The 23,756-nt window shown below is 39.6% G+C and overlaps 1 protein-coding gene across 2 annotated transcripts in view; it reads left to right on the top strand.

The window, feature by feature from the left end:
- The window catches only part of dis3l2 (DIS3 like 3'-5' exoribonuclease 2), a 307,005-nt gene that overhangs the window by 26,994 nt on the left and 256,255 nt on the right, over positions 1 to 23,756 (top strand). For both annotated transcript variants that reach the window (XM_073041187.1, XM_073041186.1), the window contains exons 3-4: positions 17,785 to 17,951; positions 20,966 to 21,019. In XM_073041187.1, coding sequence (XP_072897288.1) covers positions 17,785 to 17,951; positions 20,966 to 21,019 — 221 coding nt within the window. The remainder of the gene's footprint in view (positions 1 to 17,784; positions 17,952 to 20,965; positions 21,020 to 23,756) is intronic.

Genomic DNA, 23,756 nt, shown 5'->3' with positions numbered 1-23,756 from the left:
TGTTCTCAAGGACACACACCAAGACAGATATCAAGTGCTGCTGAGAAGTCATCAACCTAGTGAAAGATGCCCTTTGGTCTGTCCAAAACTTGTTGGTCTTCTAGCAGTGTGAGATATCTGTAAGGGAATACTGTAGAGGAATGCTGCAGACTGGCATAGTCTAATGTGTGCCAGGGATACACAAAAACCCAGTGCAGACAGTGCTAAGTCTCTGTAAGGAAGAATCACAGGATAGGCTCCTTCTGCTGTTACACATGGTGGGGAAGCCCTTTGGACAATGAAGAGGGCATTTGAACAAAGGGCATTTCATCCCTGGGGGCAACACAATTTCATGATGCTATGCTCGTTGTCTTTTTTCTTGTACAGTAAAAACTGCAGTACTGAACATAACTGACTGCATGTATTTACTCACCACCTGTTAAGAAAACCATAAGATATTAAATAACCATCCCAAGTAAGATTGAATTAGATCATTCAAGTAGTAGGTACACTGTGTTCTTTTTATAATATAACAAGTATGTTTAATTTTAAAAAGTAGTCTGCTGGCAAGTGCTCTGAGAATTGTAGGTCAGTTGGGAAATGCTGGACAATAAAATGGCAGCAATGGTAAATTTTTTTATTGTAAGTGTGCATATCTTCTAAACTAAGGTTCATCAGTACTGAATTTAAATGGGTTCATGCTGTTAAACTGATCAAATCTTAAGATTTAATTCTTTTCCAGAATTAATGTTTAGCATTGCTATTTTGGTTTTGTACTTTCAGTGTTTTTATAAATGCAACTATTCTTAATGCATCTGTAGGTATAACTTAGCACTTTGTTTCAGCTTGTATAAATTACAATAAAGAACTGTTACTTAGTAAATAACAGTGTGATGTTAACTACTTGCATTTTATGAATATCAAAAACATTTGTAATATGTATTAAAGTTGCTTTATCTCAATGAATGCCTATAAAGTGGTTTTTGTCAAAGCTCAAGTCATTCTGGCAGGAAGATATTGATAGAACCCTTAGACTATGTAGTTTGCAGTAAGCATTCAATTTTATATAGTAATTTTCTTGGCAAAGTTTATTTCTTTGATTCTTGTGCTGAACACTACTGGGAGTACCTTGTTATTACCTTATTATCTAAACAGAGATTGCACTTTTGCTCTAGATTTCAAGGAAATTTTGGAATTGATCTTTGCTCTGTCTCCTAAAATCATTTATTGAGTACTGTTCTTAAAAGTAGAGTTTCTTAATATTTGTTCTACCTTTAGATATTGTTTACAGTTCTAGTCACCTGGACCAGAGGGAATACACCATGCATTCTGAAAGAGATAGCTGAAGAGATTATGGAGGCATTAGTTGTGATCTTTCGAGAATCACTAGATTCTGGAATGGTTCTGGAGAACTGGAAAATTACAAATGTCACTTCACTCTTCAAGAAGGGAGGGAGGCAGAAGAAAGGAAATTAAAGACCTGTTAGCCTGATGAAGTGTTTGGGAAAATGTTGGAATCTGTTATTAAGGACACAATTTCAGAGTACTCAACGGTGCATGATAAAGTTGGCCAAAGTCAGCATGATTTCCTTAAGGGGAACTCTTGCCTAACAAATCTGTTGGAATTCTTTGAGGAAATAATAGGCAGAATAGACAAAGAAGAGTCAGTGGAAGATTGGGAAGCTCATTCTGTAAAAGGGCTGGATGGTTTAGAGTTTGTGAAATGTGTGCAGGATAGCTTTTTGCAACAATACATAGAAGTACCGACTAGAGATGGGGCAGTGTTGGATCTCCTGTTAGGGAATGCGATAGGTCAGCTGACAGATGTATGTGTTGGGGAGCACTTCGGGTCCAGTGATCACAATAGCATTAGCTTCAATATAATTATGGAGAAGGACAGGACTGGACCTAGAGTTGAGATTTTTGATTGGAGAAAGGCTAACTTTGAGGAGATGCGCAGGGATTTAGAGAGAGTGGAATGGGTCAAGTTGTTTTATGGGAAGGATGTAATAGAGAAATGGAGGTCATTTAAGGGTGAAATTATGAGGGTACAGAATCTTTATGTTCCTGTTCGGTTGAAAGGAAAGGTTAAAGGTTTGAAAGCGCCATGGTTTTCAAGGGATATTAGAAACTTGGTTCGAAAAAAGAGGGATGTCTACAATAGATATAGGCAGCATGGAGTAAAGGAATTGCTCGAGGAATATAAAGAATGTAAAAGGAAACTTAAGAAAGAGATTAGAAAAGCTAAAAGAAGTTACGAGTTTGGTTTGGCAAATAAGGTGGAAGTAAATCCAAAAGGCTTCTACAGTTATATTAAAAGCAAGAGGATAGTGAGGGATAAAATTGGTCCCTTAGAGAATCAGGGTGGTCAGCTATGTGTGGAGCCGAGGGAGATGGGAGAGATTTTGAACGATTTCTTCTCTTCGGTATTCACTAAGGAGAAGGATATTGAATGGTGTAAGGTGTGGGAAACAAGTAAGGAAGTTATGGAACCTATGACAATTAAAGAGGTGGAAGTACTGGCGCTTTTAAGAAATTTAAAAGTGGATAAATCTCCGGGTCCTGACCGGATATTCCCCTGGACCTTGAGGGAAGTTTGTGTAGAGATAGCAGGAGCTCTGACGGAGATCTTTCAGATGTCATTAGAAACAGGGATTGTGCCGGAGGATTGGCGTATTGCTCATGTGGTTCCATTGTTTAAAAAGGGTTCTAGAAGTAAGCCTGGCAATTATAGACCTGTCAGTTTGACATCAGTGGTGGGTAAATTAATGGAAAGTATTCTTAGAGATAGTATTTATAATTATCTGGATAGACAGGATCTGATTAGGAGTAGCCAGCATGGATTTGTGCGTGGAAGGTCATGTTTGACAAACCTTATTGAATTTTTTGAAGTAGTTACGAGGAATGTTGACGAGGGTAAGGCAGTGGATGTAGTCTATATGGACTTCAGCAAGGCCTTTGACAAAGTTCCACATGGAAGGTTAGTTAAGAAGGTTCAGTCGTTAGGTATTAATGCTGGAGTAATAAAATGGATTCAACAGTGGCTAGATGGGAGATGCCAGAGAGTAGTGGTGGATAATTGTTTATCGGGATGGAGGCCGGTGACTAGCGGGGTGCCTCAGGGATCTGTTTTGGGCCCAATGTTGTTTGTAATATACATAAATGATCTGGATGATGGGGTGGTAAATTGGATTAGTAAGTATGCTGATGATACTAAGGTAGGAGGTGTTGTGGATAATGAGGTGGGTTTTCAAAGCTTGCAGGGAGATTTATGCCGGTTAGAAGAATGGGCTGAACGTTGGCAGATGGAGTTTAATGCTGAGAAGTGTGAGGTTCTACATTTTGGCAGGAATAATCCAAATAGAACATACAGGGTAAATGGTAGGGCATTGAGGAATGCAGTGGAACAGAGAGATCTAGGAATAACAGTGCATAGTTCCCTGAAGGTGGAGTCTCATGTAGATAGGGTGGTGAAGAAGGCTTTTGGAACGCTGGCCTTTATAAATCAGAGCATTGAGTACAGAAGTTGGGATGTAATGTTAAAATTGTACAAGGCATTGGTAAGGCCAAATTTGGAATATTGTGTACAGTTCTGGTCACCGAATTATAGGAAAGATATCAATAAATTAGAGAGAGTGCAGAGATGATTTACTAGGATGTTACCTGGGTTTCAGCACTTAAGTTACAGAGAAAGGTTGAACAAGTTAGGTCTCTATTCATTGGAGCGTAGAAGGTTGAGGGGGGATTTGATCGAGGTATTTAAAATGTTGAGAGGGATAGATAGAGTTGACGTGAATAGGCTGTTTCCATTGAGAGTAGGGGAGATTCAAACGAGAGGACATGATTTGAGAGTTAGGGGGCAAAAGTTTAAGGGAAACACGAGGGGGTATTTCTTTACTCAGAGAGTGATAGCTGTGTGGAATGAGCTTCCTGTAGAAGTAGTAGAGGCCAGTTCAGTTGTGTAATTTAAGGTAAAATTGGATAGGTATATGGATAGGAAAGGAGTGGAGGGTTATGGGCTGAGTGCGGGTAGGTGGGACTAGGTGAGATTAAGAGTTCGGCACGGACTAGGAGGGCCGGAATGGCCTGTTTCCGTGCTGTGATTGTTATATGGTTATATGGATGTTGTTTATTTGGATTTTCAGAAGGCATTTGACCAACTGCTGCTCCATGATATTATAGAAAAGATACTAGCATGGTCAGACGATTGGTTGACTGACAGGAGACCAAGAATTGCACTATAACTGATTGCCAGGTATGATGTTGTGGCCATCACTGGATCGTGGCTGAAGGATGGTTGTAGTTGGGAGCTGAATGTCCAAGGTTATATGTTATGTCAGAGGGATAGGAAGGAAAGGCAGAGGGGGTGGTGTGGCTATACTGGTGTTATGCCCTCGGCCCCCTCCTTTGTGAGAATCGCAAGAGCCCTAGTCGAGGGGGGGTCAACTGACCCAAGAGAGAAAGAGACGTGCTGAATAGACACAGGAAAATGGGGGAGAGAGAGAGAGAGACGTGCGGAAAACCACGTTCTCCCAAGAAGCAGAATAAAGGCGACATTGACTATTGTCTCATGGAGACCACGTGAAAAGCCCTCGGGCAAAGTGGGCTGGTTGAGAGAGAGATCGCATTACCTGCAGCCTTGATTGACACCTGCGATCCCGTGAAGAAGATAAAGGAGGGTCTGAGGGGGGGGAACCCTCAGACGCACCAAGGAGACACCAAGGAAGCACGATACCGATTCCCGTGGGAGCGGGAAGCCATTTTGAAGGAAGCCACGTGCGTTAGATTCCAAATGTTGAATCTGTGGCTAGAACCAACGAAAGACTGCTTTTAACTAACAACGGGGAAGCCTGCTCCCCTGATTCCAAGGATTTGCTCTGCAAAGACAATGGGCAAGTGTTTATCTTTTCTAAACCATCTCTCTCTCTCCAACGTGAAAACCCCAGCGGTTCCCACAAGGGAAAAGCCTGCAAACTTCTGAGTGACTCTTTATATTTCAATTGGACTCAGTATTACCCCTAGACAACTATAGAGCTTATTTCTGATTGATTATTGTTACACCGGTGTTTTAGATTGAGTTTTGACAATGTATATGATCTGAATGTTTTGTATTAACCATATGCTTGTGCCCTTTTTAAATAAAACGTTTGAAAATAGTAGCATCCGACTCAGCTGATCCCGCTATCTTTGCTGGTAAGTTACCTGGTTACGGGGTTACGTAACACTGGTAAAGAATGGCATCAAATCAGTCGAAAGATGTGATCAGAAGATGTTGAATCCTTGTGTGTGGAGTTAAGAAACTGCAAGGGTAAAAGGACCCTGATGGTAGTTATATACAGGCCTCCCAACAGTGGCTGGGAGGTGAACCACAGATTACAAAAGGAAATAGAAAAGGCAAGTCAAAAGGGCAATGTTATGGTCATCATGGGAAATTTTAACATGCAGGTCGATTGGGAAAATCAGGTTGGTAATGGATCTCAAGAGAGTGAGTTTGTTGAATGCCTAGGAGATGGCTTTTTAGAACAGTTCGTTGTAGAGCCTACTAGGGGATCAGCTATACTGGATTGGGTGTTATGTAATGAACCAAAGGCGATTAGGGATTTTAAGGTAAAAGAACCATTAGGAACCTGTGATCACAATATGATTGAGTTCAACTTGAAATTTGATAGGGAGAAAGTAAAGTCTGATGTAGCAGTATTTCAGTGGAATAAAGGAAGTTACGGAGGTATGAGAGAGGAGTAGGCCAAAGTAAATTGGAAGGAGCTACTGGAAGGGATGTCAGCAGAGCAGCAATGGTGTGAGTTTCTGGGGAAAAATGAGGAAGGTGCAGGACAGATGTATTCCATAAACAAAGAAATACTCAAATGGCAAAATAGTACAACTGTGGCTGACAAAGGAGTCAAAGCAAATGTAAAAGCAAAAGAGAGGGCATCAATAAAGCAAAAATTAGTGGGAAGATAGAGGATTGGGAAGCTTTTAAAAGCCTATAGAGAGCAACTAAAAGAATCCTTAGAAGGGAAAAGATGAAATATGAAAAAGCAAGCTAGCAAATAATATCAAAGTGGATAGTAAAAGTTTTTTCAAGTATGTTAAAAATAAAAGAGAAATGAGAGTGGATAGAAGAGCACTAGAAAATGAGGCAGTAGAAATAATAATGGGGCCAAGGAGATGGCAGCTGAACTAAATGAGTATTTTGCATCGATCTTCACTGTGGAAGACACTAGCAGTGTGCCAGATGTTGTAGTGTGTGAAGGAAGAGAAAAATGGGTGCAGTTACTATTACAAGGGAGAAGGTGCTCAAAACGCTAAAAGACCTAAAGATACATAAGTCTCCCGGACCAAATGAACTGCACCCTAGGGTTCTGAAAGTGGTAGCGTTAGAGATTGTGATGGCATTAGAAATGATCTTTCAAAAATCATTGGACTCTGGCATGGGTCCAGAGGATTGGAAAATTGCCCATGTCACTCCACTCTTTAAGAAAGGAGGAAGGCAGCAGAAAGGAAATTATAGACCAGTTAGCTTGACCTCAGTGGCTGGGAAGATGTTAGAGTCAGTTGCTAAGGATGAGGTGATGGAGTACTTGGTGACACAGGACAAGATAGTACAGCATATTTTCCTTCAGGGAAAATTCTGTATGACAAAACTGTTGGAATTCTCTGAGGTGAGTACAAGTTGGATAGAAAAAGGGGATGCAGTGGATGTTGTATTTTTGAGCTTTGAGAAGGCCTTTGACAAGCTGCCGCACATGAGGCTACTTACCAAGTTAAGAGCCCATGGTATTGCAGGAAAGTTACTAACATGGTTAGAGCATTGGCTGATTGGTAGGAAGCAGTGAGTGGGAATAAAAGAATCCTTTTCTGGTTGGCTGCCAGTGACTAGTGGTGTTCTGTAGGGGTCAGTGTTGGGACCACTTCTTTTTATGCTGTATATAAATGGTTTAAATGATGGCATATATGGCTTTGTTGCCAAGTTTGTAGATGACACAAAGATTGGCGGAGGTGCAGGTAGTGTTGAGGAAACAGGTAGAATGCAAAAGGACTTGGACAGGTTAGGAGAATGGTCAAGAAAGTGGCAAATGAAATACAAAGTTGGAAAATGCATGGTCATTCACTTTAGTAGTAGAAATAAATGTGCGGGCGGACTATTTTCAAAATGGGGAGAAAATCCAGGAATCTGAGATGCAAAGGGACTTGGGAGTCCTTGTGCAGAACATCCTCAAGGTTAACTTGCAAGTCGAGTCGAAGGGGAGGAAGGCAAATGCCATGTTAGCATTCATTTCAAGAGGTCTAGAATAAAAGACCAGGGATGTGATGCTGAGGCTTTATAAGGCACTGGTGAGGCCTCACCTTGAGTATTGTGAACAGTTTTGTGCCCCTCATCATAGAAAAGATGTGCTGGCATTGGAGAGGGTCCAGAGGAGGTTCACAAGGATGATTCGATGAATGAAAGGGTTATCATACAAGGAATGGTTGATGGCTCTGGGTCTGTATTTGCTGGAATTCAGAAGGATGAGGGGGGAAATCTCATTGAAACCTTTCAAATATTGAAAGGCCTAGACAGAGTAGATGTGGAAAGGATGGGAAAGATTAGGATAAAAGGGCACAGCCTCATGATAGAGCGGCACCCTTTCAAAACAAAGATGCAGAGAAATTTCTTTAGCCAGAGGGTGGTGAATTTGTGAAATCTGTTGCCACATGCAGCCTTGGAGGCCAGGTGGTTGGGTGTATTTAAGGCAGAGATTGATAGGTTCTTGACTGGACATGGCATCAAAGGTTACGGGGAGAAGGCTGGGAACTGGGGTTGAGGAAGAGAAAAAAAAATCAGCCGTGATTGAGTGGCAGAGCAGACTCAATGGGCCAGATGGCCTAAATCTGCTCCCATAGCTTATGGTCTCATGGAATATAGGCGTCTTTTTCTGGTTGGTTGCTGATGACTTGCTGTTGCGCAGGGCTCGGTGTTGGGATTGTTTCTTTTCACGTGGTGCGTCAATGAATTGAATAACAGAATTTGATAGTTTTATGGACAAGTTTGTGAACAGGAAGCAGGGAGACTGCAGAAGGATTTAGACAGATTAGGAGAATGGACAACAAAGTGGCAGACAGAATATAGTGCAGGGAAGTGTATGGTCATGCACTTTGGTAATAGTGCAGACTGTTTTCTAAATGGAGAGAAAATTCAAAAATCAGAGGTATAAAGAGACTTGGTCCTTGTGCAGGATTCCCTCAAGGTTAACTTGCAGGTTGAGTCAGTGGTAAGGGAGGCAAATACAATGTTAGCATTCATTTTGAGAGGACAAGAATAAAAAAGCAAGGAGGTAATTCTGAAGCTTTATAAGGAATTGGTCAGACCGCACTTGGAGAATTGTGAGCAGTTTTGGGCTCCTTATCTGAAAAAAGATATGTTGACATTGGAGAGGTTTCCAAAGAAGTTCATAAGAGCGTGGGAACGAAAGGGTTAATGAGAGGTATTTGATAACTCTGGGTCTGTATTTGCTGAAGTTTAGAAGAATGGGGAGAGATCTCATTGAAACCTATTCTATATTGAAAAATCTAGATGGAGAGGATGTTTCTTACAGTGGGGAAGTTTGGACCAGAGGGCACAGCCTCGGAATAGAGGTACTTCTCTTTAGAAAAGAGATGAGGAATTTCTTTAGTCAAAGTGTGGTGAATCTGGAATTCATTGCCATGGACAGCTGTGGATGCTAAGTCATAGGGTATATTTAAAATCTAAGTTGTTAGGTTCTTGATTAGTGAGGGCAACCAAGGTTACAGGGAGAAGTCTGGAGAATGTGCTTGAGTGGGATAATAAATCAGCCATGATGGAATGGCGGGCAGACTTGATGGGCCAAGTTGTCTAATTCTGCTCTTATGGCTTAAAGGTTTCAAACGAATAGGTAAGGGGGAAATCAGTTGATATAGTGTATTTGAATTTAAAGCAAGTGCCACATGAGATAAATAAAATTAGAATCCACAGAGAGCTAATATACTAGTATGAACCAACAGAGTAGATAACAAATAGCAGGAGTAAAGGGGTTGGAAGGCTTTGGTTAGTGGATTGCCGCATGGTTAAGTGATGAAACCCCAGCTGAACGAAGATAAGAACTGCAAAATATATTGAATTTTACGGTGATATAAAGCCAGGTTCCAGCGTGGCATGTGAGAAGAATGCATAAGGTTTCAGGCAATATGGATAGGTAAACTGAATGGATATGGAAATGACATTTGAAATATATTGTTGAAAAGTTTGATGTCATCCACTGGGAAAGTAATTTTTAAATGGTTTTGGGATGCACTGTTTTGTGATAGATCAAAATACTGAGAATTCTTTAAGAACTCATGGTGAAGAGATAAGAGGGATGGAGAAAACAGGAAAGCAATATCAAAAGAAACTGCAAAAGCTTTGATAGATCTGTAATAAGGTAAAATTGAGACCACTGGAGTAGAAATTGGGGAATTAACAATGGAAACAAGAAATTGGTGTGTAATCCATTAAAAGCAATACTTTGCCCAAGTCTTCACAGTGGTGGATATTGAAGATGTACCAGAGATGAAGATTTTCAAATAGCAAGGAAGAACTTGCAACAACAACTACATCACAATTAATTTGGGAATGTAAAAGCGGCCAGGACTTGATGGCCTGCACCTTAGAGTCCTAAAAGATGTGGCTGCGGAATAGTAGAGCCATTGGTTGAATTTTTTTCTTCTCTTCCAGAAAATCTATCTGTTTGTTAAGGTTTTTGGTCAGACATGGCTGGGTTTTGGATTTTGTTTGTATAGTTGGACTTGCTGACTTGATATTTTCATTTTGTTTTCATTTGATTACTATATTTTCAGAATTATTTGAAGTCCTAGGGAAGAACACAAAATGGACTTTGTATGGAGGTTGTGTAGCTGTATTTTTTAATTTTAATTAAAGCTGAAGCAGTCAGATATCTATTGTACCTATAGTTTTGTTTAAAATTTCACTCTTAAGTTTTTCCTTATAATTTGACCATTTTGTTTAGCTAAATTTTGAAGTGATCTTTACTTAGCAACTGGTAATCTGTTTTTTTTACTGAAAGCGAGAGTGGTATTTGTCCAGTGTTGGCTATAAAATATGATCATTAAAATTACATAGAGCTGTCAGACACAGAGACACATGCGAAGTATGGCTCTACTGCACCCACCTAGCAGAGGTAGTAAATCTGTTGTTTGTGTCATACATATTACCTAGTGCTTATGGACTGGTCAGAACACTGTTCTAAATTTTAAGAAGTTCTTGACAATATCAACCCAAAATCAGCATGCTCCTTTTTTTACATTATGTAATGGTAACATGAAGACAATTAGTATTTTAATTGGTTGGAATAGGGGGCTGCTGTGGCTTTTTTTTTACTAGGTAAAGACTGTTGGATAGAACAGCTGAATCCAATAGGAACCTATAAAGGCAGTGGTCCCCAACCATCGGGCCGCAAAGCATGTGCTACCGGGCTGCGAGGAAACGATAATGATTTGGCGATATGAAATGATATGAGTCAGCTGCACCTTTCCTCATTCCCTGTCATGTCCACTGTTGAACTTGAACGCACGCAAGGTTATTACGCACGCAAATTCATTACCCATGCGAGGTCATCAGTTGCCTAAATGCAGTGATACCCTAGCGCCAGGGATCACTGGTTGGCCTTGGGTAACCAGCTGCCTTGCACGTCTGGCGAGAAGTGCCATTACTATTGGCCTGGAGCATGGACAGATGGGTGCTGCCTCTAAACCTATTTAGCACACCAAATGTTTGTGGGGAACCCGGTGCTAAAATATTTGCAGAGGACCTAATTCGGGCTCAGGGTTTCGTAAGTAGCAGAGCAGCTACCTCGCTGCGATCTACTGAAAGTCATCCTTTAAGCCAAACTTTTGTCGGCTGATAGATCCTACCTTGCTGCAAGGGGGGGGCGGGCATGTGCCCTGTCACATTTCTCACTCGGTCGGTCGCTCTCTCTGGACTGTGACTGCTGCGGCCCCGGCACGGGAACCTCCGGCCCTTACCTTGTCCTCTCACTGGTGTGTTACAATGATTTTATATGTTCATACGAGGAAATATGCGCTGTGTGTTTAATATCCAAACGTTACTTAAAATGTTATGATGCTATTGACTTGTAAGTGGGTTATAATTGACTTATCACTATGTTCATGTGAGGAAAATATGCTCTGTGTTTAATATTAAATTTGTTAGATAAACCCTTTTAGAAATGAAATTGAGTGTATTAGCCACTTGCAAGTGACTTATAGTTAACTTATCACCTATATTCCAGTCATGATTAACACCCGCCTCTCCCCTCCCGCCCGTTGGCTGGTCCGCAAGAATATTATCAATATTAAACCAGTCTGTGGTGCAAAAAAGGTTGGTGACCCCTATCTTTAATATTTTACTACGCTAGGTCAGGAAGGGTGGGAGATATCCCTTCACAATTTTTAATATTGGTATTTGTCCAGTGGCAAATGCAACTCAATGTAGTGAAATGAAAATTTATGACATATTGTTGATCCATATTCCCTTGTTATATATCATGCAGTATATCTTGTGCCTGTTATGCAAAACCTGTTTGTGCATATAGATATCGATGAGCTTTAGACTTGGAAATACTAGGATGTACAGACTAATGAATGTTATGGCATCCCAGACCACCAGTAAAAATAATACAGATTAACTTTTTTAAAAAATGGAATTTAATTTATGTGGTCTAAGTTCAGTTTTCTGAAGAGTTTGGTCATCGTTGCTGTTTTATAATGGTAATCTTTTGATTTGTGAAAAGCAGTGGAAAGGGTGAGCAGTTTCAAGTTCATGGTTATCAACATCTCTGAAGATCTGAATTGAATTGACCCTATTTCTTACATCCTTCACATATATGAGGAGTAAAAATCTTTGTTACGTCTCCTTTAAATGTGCCATATGCAATCATAGTAATTTATAATAATTTATAATAAATAGAATAGTCACTGTAATATAGAGTACACTCAAGTCTGTGTGAGTTCATCAGTCTGATGGCCTGGTGGAAGAAGCTGTCCCAGAGCCTGTTGGTCCTGGCTTTTATTCTGCGATACTGCTTCCTGGATGGTAGCAGCTGGAATAGATTGTGGATGGGATGGCTTGGGTCCCCAGTGATCCTATGGGTCCTTTTTACACACCTGTCCTTGTAAATATCATGAATCATGGGAAGTTCACAACTACCGATGCGCTGGGCTGTCTGCACTTCCCTCTGCAGAGTCCTGCAATTAAGGGAAGTACAGTTCGCATACCAGGCAGTGATGCAGCCAGTCAGGATGCTCTCAATTGCTCCCCTGTAGAAAGTTCTTATGATTTGGGGGCCCATACCAAACTTCCTCAACTGTCTGAGGCGAAAGAGATGCTGTTGTGCCTTTTTTCACTACATAGCTGGTGTGTACAGACCATGTGAGGTCCTCGGTGATGTGGATGCCGAGGAACTTGAAGCTGTTTACCCTCTCAACCCCGGATCTATTGATGTGAATAGGGCTTAGCCTGTCTCCATTCCTCCTGTAATCCACAACCAACTCCTTTGTTTTTGCAACATTAAGGGAGAGATTGTTTTCTTGACACCATTGTGCTAGAGAGATGACGGCTGGGTAGCCTCCAACCTGATGGCATGAACATTGACTTCTCTAACTTCCGTTAATGCCCTTCCTCCCCTTCTTACCCCATCCCTGATATTTTTTTTAATTGATTTTTTTAATGCATTTTCTACAACACTACAAATAAAAAAAACCCAAACCAAAATAGAAAATTAATACAGTGCAAAATAAACATATAATAATAATATAATACAAAAAAGATAATTGAGAAAGCACCCAAATTGAAGTCATGTAAAGTTAGTATCCTCCCCAAGCCCCACAACAAAAAAAAACTCCAGACCAACCACGACAAAATGTAGAGAATATAAATCAGGACATTCAAACCCCCAAAACTGTAAATACACTTGAAAACAGAAGATAATAATGCCTACTACCAAAAAAAAGAAGAGCTGAAAGTAAGGGACTGAGAAAAAAACTTAATTAAGAGAAAAGTTATGAAAGTACTCAATAAAAGGTCCCCAGACCTTATGAAACTTTATATCCAAATTAAGAATTGAATAATGGATTTTTTCTAGGTCTAAACAGGACATAATATCATTAAGCCATTGAGCATGTGTGGGCGGGGCAACATCTCTCCATCTAAGGAGGATTAGACATCTAGCCAGGAGAGAAGCAAAAGATAATATTCGACACTTAGTCGAACTCAAACGTATATCTGTCTCACCCAAAAAACCAAACAGAGCAATTAAAGGGTTATGTTCTAAGTGGTGATTCAGAATACAGGATAAAGTTATAAAAACATCTTTCCAAAATTTCAGTAAACTAGGACAGGACCAGTACATATGAATAAGAGAAGCCTCGCCCCTTTTGCATTTATCACAAAGAGGACTAATATTAGGGTAAAATTGAGATAATTTAGATTTGGACATATGGGCTCTATGAACAATCTTAAACTGTAAAAGGCAATGGCGAGCACAAAGAGAGGTTGAATTAACCGATTTGAGAATCGAGTCCCAAGTCTCATCAGATAAAGAGATATTTAAATCATGCTCCCAAGCCATTCTAATTTTATCCACAGGGGCACGCCGTAAGAATGCTAATTTATCACGAATAAATGATATTAAACCTTTACCCAGTGGATTAATAGAAAGAAATAAATCCATAACATTTTTCTCGGGCATTTCAGGGAAGTTAGGAATTAAAGGATTGATAAAGTGTCTAATTTGAAGATATCTAAAAAAATGGGCATTAGGCAGATTGAACTTAGCAGAGAGCTGTTGAAAGGATGCGAAACGATTATCGATAAAAAGATCTTCAAAATGTCTAATGCCCTTCCTATACCAATCATAGAATGTTGAGTCATACATAGTAGGTAAAAAAAGATGATTATGTAAGATAGGACTAGAAAGGGAAAAACCATAAAAACCATAAAATTTCCTAAACTGAGCCCATATTCGCAAAGTGTGTCTGACAAGAGGATTAACAATTAGTCTATACAGACTACTAGGGAGTGCAGAGCCAAGAAGTGCAGAAATAGATAAATCTTTAGTGGAATTCAACTCCATTGCCACCCAATTAGGGCACTCGGATTGGCTATGAAAAAAAGACCAAAAGGCAGTGCAACGTATGTTAGCTGCCCAGTAATATAAACGAAAGTTAGGTAAGGCCATGTCACCCTCTTTTTTAATAAACTTTATTAATTCTAGAATGCTTATTCTTCCACAGATATGACAAAGTAATAGAGTCTAAGGAATCAAAAAAGGTTTTAGGAATAAAAATTGGGATAGATTGAAATAAATATAAAAATTTAGGGAGAACATACATTTTAACAACATTAATACGACCTATCAAGGACATAGATAGAGGTGACCATTGTGACAGACTGTGTTTTGCAGTATATAAAAGATTGGCAAAATTTTCACGAAAAAGATCTTTAAACTTCCTTGTAACTGTAATCCCAAGGTAAGTAAATTGATTATGAACTACTTTAAAGGGGAGGTCACGAAATGCTAATACTTGTGCTTCTTTATTAATTGGGAAAAGTTCACTCTTATGTAAATTAAGTTTATAGCCAGAAAACTGGCTAAATTGATCAAGAAGTGAAAACATTGGAGGTAAGGATGTGGATGGATTTGAAAGAAAAAGTAATAGATCATCAGCATAAAGAGAAACTTTATGCTCAACACCCCCCCCCCCCCCCCCACCAAATCCCAGTCAGTTCAGGACAGCTTCGGAATGCTATCGCCAGAGGTTCTATAGCCAAATCAAAGAGAAAGGGACTTAAAGGGCATCCTTGACGGGTGGCACGTTTGAGGTTAAATAGCTGGGATTGCTGAAAATTAGTCAAAACAGAGGCAGTAAGACACAGATACAGCAATTTGATCCAAGAGATAAAACTTTGACCAAAGTCAAATTTTTCTAAAACTGCAAAGAGGTAGTTCCACTCTATACGATCAAATGCTTTCTCCGCATCGAGAGAAATAACGCATTCAGGAATCCCAGTTGAAGGTGAATATAAAATGTTAAATAAACGCCGAATGTTAAAAAAAGGAAGACGGTTTTTAATAAAACCAGTTTGATAATCAGAAATAATAGAGGGAATAACAGTTTCTAATCTATGAGCCAAAACTTTGGCCAAGATTTTAACATCAACATTAAGCAAAGAAATCGGCCTGTACGAGGAGCACTCTGTTGGGTCTTTACCCTTTTTTAATAAAAGAATAATACATGCCACATTAAAAGAGGGTGGCAATTTACCATAATTAAATGAGTCAGATAGTACTGAGAGAAACTGAGGAGAAAGGAGTGAAGAGAATGATTTATAAAATTCTATGGGGAACCCATCAGGTCCAGGAGATTTCCCTGAAGACAATGCAGAAATTGCAAAACATATTTCTTCTGATGATATAGGCTCATTAAGTTTTGCTTTAAAATCAGATGAAAGCGAAGGAATATTCAGATTATTTAAGAAAAGATCAACAGAAATATTCTCATTCAGAGATTCAGAGGAATAAAGCCGAGAGTAAAATTTTTTTAATACGTCATTGATTTCTAAGTGATCCGATGTAAAATCCCCATTCTCCTTCCGAATCTTTGTAATATGTTGTTTAGCTTTAGGACGCCTCAGCTGATTAACTAGAAATTTACCAGATTTGTCACCATGAATATAAAAGCGACTCTTACTTTCAAGAAGTTGGCGTTCAACAGGTTGAGTGGACAGAAGATCAAATTTAGTTTGAAGTTCTACACGCTTCTTGTATAATTCAGGATTATTAGTTTGAGCCCCATCCCTGATATATTTAGTTTTTTTCCCCCTCTTTTTTTCTCTCTCTCTGCCCATCACTCTGCCTGTTCTCCATCTCCCTCTGGTTCTCCCCTCCCCCTTTCTTTCTCCCGAGGCCTCCTGTCCCATGATCCTTTCCCTTCTCCAGCTCTGTATCCCTTTTTCCAATCACCTTTCCGGCTCTCAGCTTCACCCCACCCCCTCCAGTCTTCTCCTATCATTTCGCATTTTCCCCTCTCCCTCCTACTTTCAAATCTCTTGCTATCTTTCCTTTCAGTTAGTCCTGACGAAGGGTCTTGGCCCGAAACGTTGACAGTGCTTCTCCCTATAGATGCTGCCTAGCTTGCTGTGTTCCACTAGCATTTTGTGTGTGTTGCTTGAATTTCCAGCATCTGCAGATTTCCTTCTGTTGACTTCTTCCCTGTAGGCTACCTCGTTATTGTTTGAGATAAGGCCAATCAATGTAGTGTCGTAAGCAAATTTAATTAGCAGATTGGAGCTGTGGGTGGCGATACAGTCATGGGTATACAGAGAGTAAAGGAGGGGACTAAGAACTCAGCCCTGATGGGCTCCTGTATTGTGAGTCAGAGGGTTGGCGGTGAAGGAGCCCACTCTTACAACCTGCTGGCGATCTGACAGGAAGTCCAGGATCCAGCTGAACAAGGCAGGGTCAAGGCCGAGGTCTGTGAGCTTCTTGTCGAGCCTGGATGGAACAGTGGTATTAAGTGCTGAACTGTAGTCCCAGAACAGCATGCTCACATAAGCATCCTTCTCCAGATGTGTAAGAAAGGTATGTAGAGCAATGGCTATTGCGTCATCTGTCGATCGGTTGTGTCAGTAGGCGAATTATAAGGGATCCAGTTTGGGTGGTTAAAGCTGCAGATGTAATCCTTGACCAGCCTCTCAAAGCATTTGCTTATTATTGAGGTGAGTGTGACAGGCTGCCAGTTGTTCAGCCAAGTTACCTTGGTATATTTGGTACAGGGACAATGGTGGATAATTTGAAGCAGGAGGGCACTCTACAGTGAGAGAGGAAGAGATTAAAAATGTCTATAAGCACATCTGCCAGTTGTGCTACGTACATCCTAAGTATTCGCCCTGGGATGCCGTCCGGTCCCACAGCCTTGTGATGTCAACATCTCTGACGATCTATCCTGGGCCCAACGTATTGACACAATTACAGAGAAAGCACGACAGCAGCTATATTTCATTAGGAGTTTAAGGAGACTTGGTATGTCACCAAAGACTGTAGCAAATTTTTACAGATGTACTGTGGAAAACATTTTAATTGGTTGCATCACTGTGTCTGGTATGGAGGGCCACTGCACAGGATCAGAAAAAGCTGCAGGAAGTTGTAAACTCAGCCAGCTCCTTCATGGGCACTAGCCTCCCCAGCACATTGATGACACCTTTAAAAGGTGATATTTCAAAAAGGGGACAATAATCATTAAGGACACCCACCACCCACGACATGCCATCTTCTCATTGCTATCATCAAGGAAGAAGTACAGGAGCCTGAAGGCACATACTCAACCTTTTAGAAACAGCTTCTTCCCCACCTCTGTCAGATTTCTGAATGGACAATGAACCTCTGTACACTATCTCACTTTTTTTGCTTTCTTTTTGCATTACTTATTTTCTTTTGTAGTAATGTATAGTTTTTAATGTATTGCAATGTACTGCTGCTGCAAAACAACATGTTTCATGACATGTGCCTATGATTCTGATGTTGCTTTCAAGATGAATTCACATTAGCTCCTAAATCACTAAGTTCCTGTGGAAGTGTGGCAAAGAGACCAATCAGTTTTCCTTCCACAATGTATCGTTTCATTTTTGCGAAAATATAAGATAGCAGAGTTGACTGAAGGTATGATCGCTAATGTATCAAATTTTGGAGTATTGACATAGGGAGTAGAAATGTTTATTCATAGTTATACTAATGACATTCTTGTTCTTTGCAGTGGGAAACTTATCTGCACGTTCAAATGTTAGTGATAAGTGGAATAAAAGTCCTTTGTCAGTGGCAAATCGAAATAGAAGTCGCCAAGGGAGGAAGAAGAAGATATTTGAAACCTATTTGCCAACCAATAAAGTTTCAACTGGCTTAAAGACAAGAGAACTTGTTCAGGTAACTACTTACTTTGAAGAGCAGAGTATTAAAGTGGCAAAAAATAAATGGGCATATGGAATCATATGAACCAAATGATTTGTATAGATTATGAAACTAGTAAATTAATATAGTTTAGTAATAATAATGGATAATGAAGTTCACCTCACATTCTGAATTGGAAACATATTAGAAAAATGATAAATCAAATTCATAATGAATTTGGGCCATTGTCATTCAGATAAAATAGGTATATCTCTGACTAGTTTGTTTTGTCTTTTGCTCTGACTTGGCTCTGCTGTTGACATTACAATGGGAATCTCTTCATGTTCTTGATGCAGTTGCTGTTTTGCCAGATAGTCTCATAACTCAGATGACTAAGGTCATTTCTAAGATTCTCTAAGCCTGAAGGACTTATTTTCTAATTAAATTCTAATTGTTACTTTGGACTCTCAACACATGAATAAATCATGCATTAAGTCAATGTTAAGTTATTTGCAGTGTTTCTTTGGCTTCAAATTTGATCCAATATATAAGCATAGTTTCTTAACTATATAACTTATGAGAGAAATGGGTTAAAATTTTGATATTCACCCCAATTGCTATACTGTATAATTTATTTTAAATAATAAGTTTTTCTTATAATAGAGCACATAATGATTGGAAAATGAAAGACATGCAAGTGTGACCAATTAGTTATGGTAGTTTGGCTTAGTTGACAATATTCTGGCTTTTAATTCAATTCCCAGGGTGACATGCAAGTGCACTAGAAGAATTGAATGTCTTTTGGGCAATGTTAAATAAAAGACTTGGCTATCCGTCCAGGTGAATGTTAAGCATTAACACTGCTCTCTGGGAACATTTCTTGCAATTGGCCAGTATTCCTCTCTAAACCAGCAATCTCCAACTCATCTTGTTGCCAGTGGCAGTAATACTTGCCAGTGTGGTTACCTTTGTTCTCCAGAAATGATCATTTTAAAGATTAAGACATTTTGAAAACAGAAAGACTTTATTATAAATTTAAAAACATTGAATCTTTTTGTCTAAACCTTGAGAAGCACCCAAAGGTAATGAAAGACAGTAAGATCACTTGCAGTAGGTCATTTGCCCTCTGTCAGGTTTGGTGATCGTAGGAGCAATGTCTCCATTCATTTCAATGAAGCGCAAGGGGCAAAGAAAAAAATTTAATTTACTGTTAGAGAATTTACTGTTTTAGAGTTGAAGTGGATAGGCCTTTTCCATTGAGAGTAGGGGAGATTCAAACAAGTGGACATGAGTTGAGAGTTAAGGGGCAAATGTTTAGGGGTAACAGGAGGGGGAACTTCTTTACTCAGAGAGTGGTAGCTGTGTGGAACGAGCTTCCAGTAGAAGTGGTAGAGGCAGGTTCGATATTGTCATTTAAAGTAAAATTGGATAGGTATATGGACAGGAAAGGAATGGAAGGTTATGGGCTGAGTGCAGGTCGGTGGGACTAGGTGAGAGTAAGCGTTTGGCACGGACTAGAAGCGCCGAGATGGCCTGTTTCCGTGCTGTAATTGTTATATGGTCATATGTTATATGGTTATTAAGGCCAAGCAGTGGGTATATTTAAAGTGGAGGTTGATACTATAGATACTTGATTAGTAGTAAAGGCAGTGAAGGTTATGGGGCAAGGTAGGAGTTTGGGTTTGAAAAGGGAAAATAAATCAGCTACGATCAAATGATGGAACAGTTTCGATAGGCCAGATGGCCAAATTCTGCTCCTATGTCTTATAGTGTTATGGTCTTACGTCTTGTGTATTTGTAAATTTCATTATTTTTATTTAGCTGTTTAATGCTTTTTTAAAAAAAAGAGAGAATGGATTTGAATGCCTCTGAAAATCATCTGTTCAAAGTTTTTTTCCAGATGGGACATTCAGCTGGGTTAGAGGTTGCGATTCAGAAATTGTTAAAGTTATGTTACAGGCTTTATCAAACAGTGGATTGTTCTTTCTTTAGAGTCCTCCAAAATGATGGTACCTAGCATGGCACTTCAAGGGCCTTACCAATTAGTGTTTCGATAGCTGTGCTGCAGAGGTTGACATAGTTGGATGTATAAAGTTTAAGTTTGTAACTACCAACTTTAAGTTTGAGGTTTATAGTGGGAATGGAAGAGTACTTCCAAGTGAAACTTGATGAAATAGATGCAATTAACGAGGAATGCGAAAGAATGACACAAATTCACAAAAGCCTAAAAAAAGACTTCTCAGGACTTCTGATATAATTCTATATTATGTTTAGGCTGGAATATAATTAATATTCCATTCATTTATTTATGTTTGAACACCTGGGTGTTTACATCAGCATGAAAACTGGAAATAAAAAGCAACAGGAAAGCAAAGGTGCATTATATTGAAGGATACTGTATTTTTTGGGTGGAGAGGTAGCGATGCATCTCTACCAAAGGAGATGTAAGGTGCTCCTTCTCTCCTGTATCCTGCAGGTCACCTTTGTTCAAGGTGTAGCACTTGCTTAGCCCCCCCACCACTGAATCAGGGGCACATGAAGCCATGGGAGCAGATTGTGGATGGTCATATGAGCAGCTGTTGCATATCACAAGTCCTGGTTATGTGACCACTGACACCAGGCAGACAATTGCTGAAGAATATTGATAATAGCTGGGGTCACCCGTCTTGTAAGACACTGCCCATAAAAAGACAATGGCAAACTACTTCTGTAGAAAAATTTACCAAGAACAATCATGGTCATGGAAAGACCATGAAAGTCTATGCCATACAATACAAAATGTTTATTTTTTCAAATTCACTACCTTTCACAGTACTTCACAACCAATAATGGACTATTAAAGTGTAGGCAGTGTTTTAATATTGAGGTATTTAAGATAAAGGAAAGCATTTCATTTGTCCAGAATTTTAACTGTTTCTCTTGGTCAACTTCCAGATTGTTTATGTGCCTTTACGATTTTTTGACATTAGCTTGCATAATTTGTTCAGTACATTTGCTTCAAAATGTTTATGCTTGGAAAGCCATGATTTTCTTAATTTTGGCATTTACAGGGTGTACTGAGAATTAATCCTAAGAACTATCATGAAGCCTTTATTCCTTCCACTGTAAGTAAAACATTTTTAAACTCTTTTTTGAAAAGCTTTTCCAGAGCAAATGTTTTATTTATAATTTATATACTTAGTCCCTTAAATATTATATTTTATACCAGAAGTTGAAATAAATTTGACATTGTTTGGAGGTTGGTATAATAGTGTTTTGTGATTTCTATATATTTAATGATGGTCAGAAGCAACATAATGTGCAAAACATGTTACAGATTTGCATCTGTACAAGCCTATTTATTGGCTAGATTAGCATGCTTTGCTCTACAAATGTACATATTGGTAGGAAGACAAGGAACATTGATTAGTTATTAACATGGATTTGGCTTCCAACAGGGTCTACAGCATTAATTATTAGCGTAGCTCCAAAGAGAATCAATATATTACCGTAGATTCCGTACTACAGAGCGCACCTGATTAAAAGCCGCAGGCTCTAATTTTAGAAAGAAAATCAATTTTGTACTTGTACAAGCCGCACCGGATTTTAAGCCGCAGGTGTCCCACGTTGTAATATGAGATATTTACACAGAAAGATATTACACGTGAGGATTTTTTAACTTTTAATTAAATCCGTATGGTAACATAAACAAATACATATTGCAAATGCTTTTTTTCGAACCGTGCCTGTAACACGGCTACTTTTAAATATACATACGTATCGGTAACACACAAATTACGTTGCGTATACTTTTTTACTGAACAGTGCACGAACAACATTCCAATATCTCCTAACGACTGGTAAAAAAATATATACTGCAGCCTACCAGGAAAAGTTATTGATCGCCTTTAACTTAAAAGCTGCATCATCGCGCAGGTCTAATGCGCTCGCCCCCACCTTTCCGTTTATCGCAAACCGGTATTTTCCCACAAGACGCGGCGAAACCGGATGTGACGTCATAGCATCCCGGGATGTAGTACAGAAAACTGTTACGTAACCCCGTAACCAGGTAACTTACCAGCAAAGATAGCGGGATCAGCTGAGTCGGATGCTACTATTTTCAAACGTTTTATTCAAAAAGGGCACAAGCGTATGGTTAATACAAAACATTCAGATCATATACATCGTCAAAACTCAATCCAAAACACCGGTGTAACAATAATCAATCAGAAATAAGCTCTATAGTTGTCTAGGGGTAATACTGAGTCCAATTGAAATATAAAGAGTCACTCAGAAGTTTGCAGGCTTTTCCCTTGTGGGAACCGCTGGGGTTTTCCCGTTGGAGAGAGAGAGATGGTTTAGAAAAGATAAACACTTGCCCGTTGTCTTTGCAGAGCAAAGCCTTGGAATCAGGGGAGCAGGCTTCCCCATTGTTATTTAAAAGCAGTCTTCCGTTGGTTCTAGCCACAGATTCAACATTTGGAATGTAACGCACGTGGCTTCCTTCAAAATGGCTTCCCGCTCCCACGGGAATCGGTATCGTGCTTCCTTGGTGTCTCCTTGGTGCGTCTGAGGGTTTCCCCCCCTCAGACCCTCCTTTATACTTCTTCACGGGATCGCAGGTGTCAATCAGGTTGTAGGTAATGCGATCTCTCTCTCAACCAGCCCACTTTGCCCGAGGGCTTTTCACGTGGTCTCCATGAGACAATAGTCAATGTCGCCTTTATTCTGCTTCTTGGGAGAACGTGGTCTTCCGCACGTCTCCCTCTCTTTCCCCCATTTTCCTGTGTCTATTCAGCACGTCTCTTTCTCTCTTGGGTCAGTTGACCCCCCCTCGACTAGGGCTCTTGCGATTCTCACAAAGGAGGGGGCCGAGGGCATAACAAAACAAATATACTTAAAACACTTCTAACTTTAACTAGAAAATACTAACAAATGAATTACTAAGCGAAAATATTATAAACTAAATAACTGCCATAAAGGCAGCACAATGCTTTTCTTCGAGTGTTTTCCATGTTGATGAGGGTGAGTACAAATGACTGATTTACAATAATTTAATTGTGAAAGTGCACTTGATTTATCGTACAATTTCATTGGACCTCTGTGAACTACTCATCAATTTTATTGGTCTACTGTTACGAGGCAAAATGTTTTTGGCGGCATGAAAAAAAACCATGCATTAGCCGCACCGTAGTAAAGGCCGCAGTGTTCAAAGCTGTTCAAAGCGTGGGAAAAAAGTAGTGGCTTATAATCCGGTATCTACGGTAATGGCTTTCCATAATCAAGAATAAAAGTAAATTCAAGCTTAATTCACTTACATTAGTCTTCTTATAATACTGTTGATCACTGGCATGTAATGTTGACATGTACCGAGCGACCTTCACTAATCTGGCACCGTTGGGACCTGCGGAGTGCCGGATTAGTGAAAATGCTGAATTACAGAAGGATCACGTTAAGCAATAGCTAACCACCTCATTATACCTTTAAAATATAATGCAAATCAGTACAAGTTAGTTAATAATGAAATAGAAATATTAAATGAGTAGCAAGTGAAATTTTAATAAAGCAATATACTGTACAGGCACAGATAAAATAACGGGTACAGGTAAATTAACTTATACAGATCAGTTGAGCACTTCTGCTTCTAAAGTGAGACGTTTAATATATCTTCAGGCAAAGTTACATGTTTGCAAGTGTGGGGTTGTCAGGATCATCAACATCTTCATCTTGAAAAATGAGTGAAGCATCAGGAACTGGTGCTGAAATTATAATACTGGTTCTTCAAAAACTGTTGATGTTGGTGGCAGCACATCTGGGTGAGCAGAAGCAGAAGTCGGAGAAAGGAGGTCTTCTATACGCCAC

This window comes from Hemitrygon akajei, chromosome 3, assembly GCF_048418815.1.
Source record: "Hemitrygon akajei chromosome 3, sHemAka1.3, whole genome shotgun sequence".
In the NCBI taxonomy this organism is placed as follows: domain Eukaryota; kingdom Metazoa; phylum Chordata; class Chondrichthyes; order Myliobatiformes; family Dasyatidae; genus Hemitrygon; species Hemitrygon akajei.
This window is presented reverse-complemented; position numbering and strand designations above follow the sequence as displayed.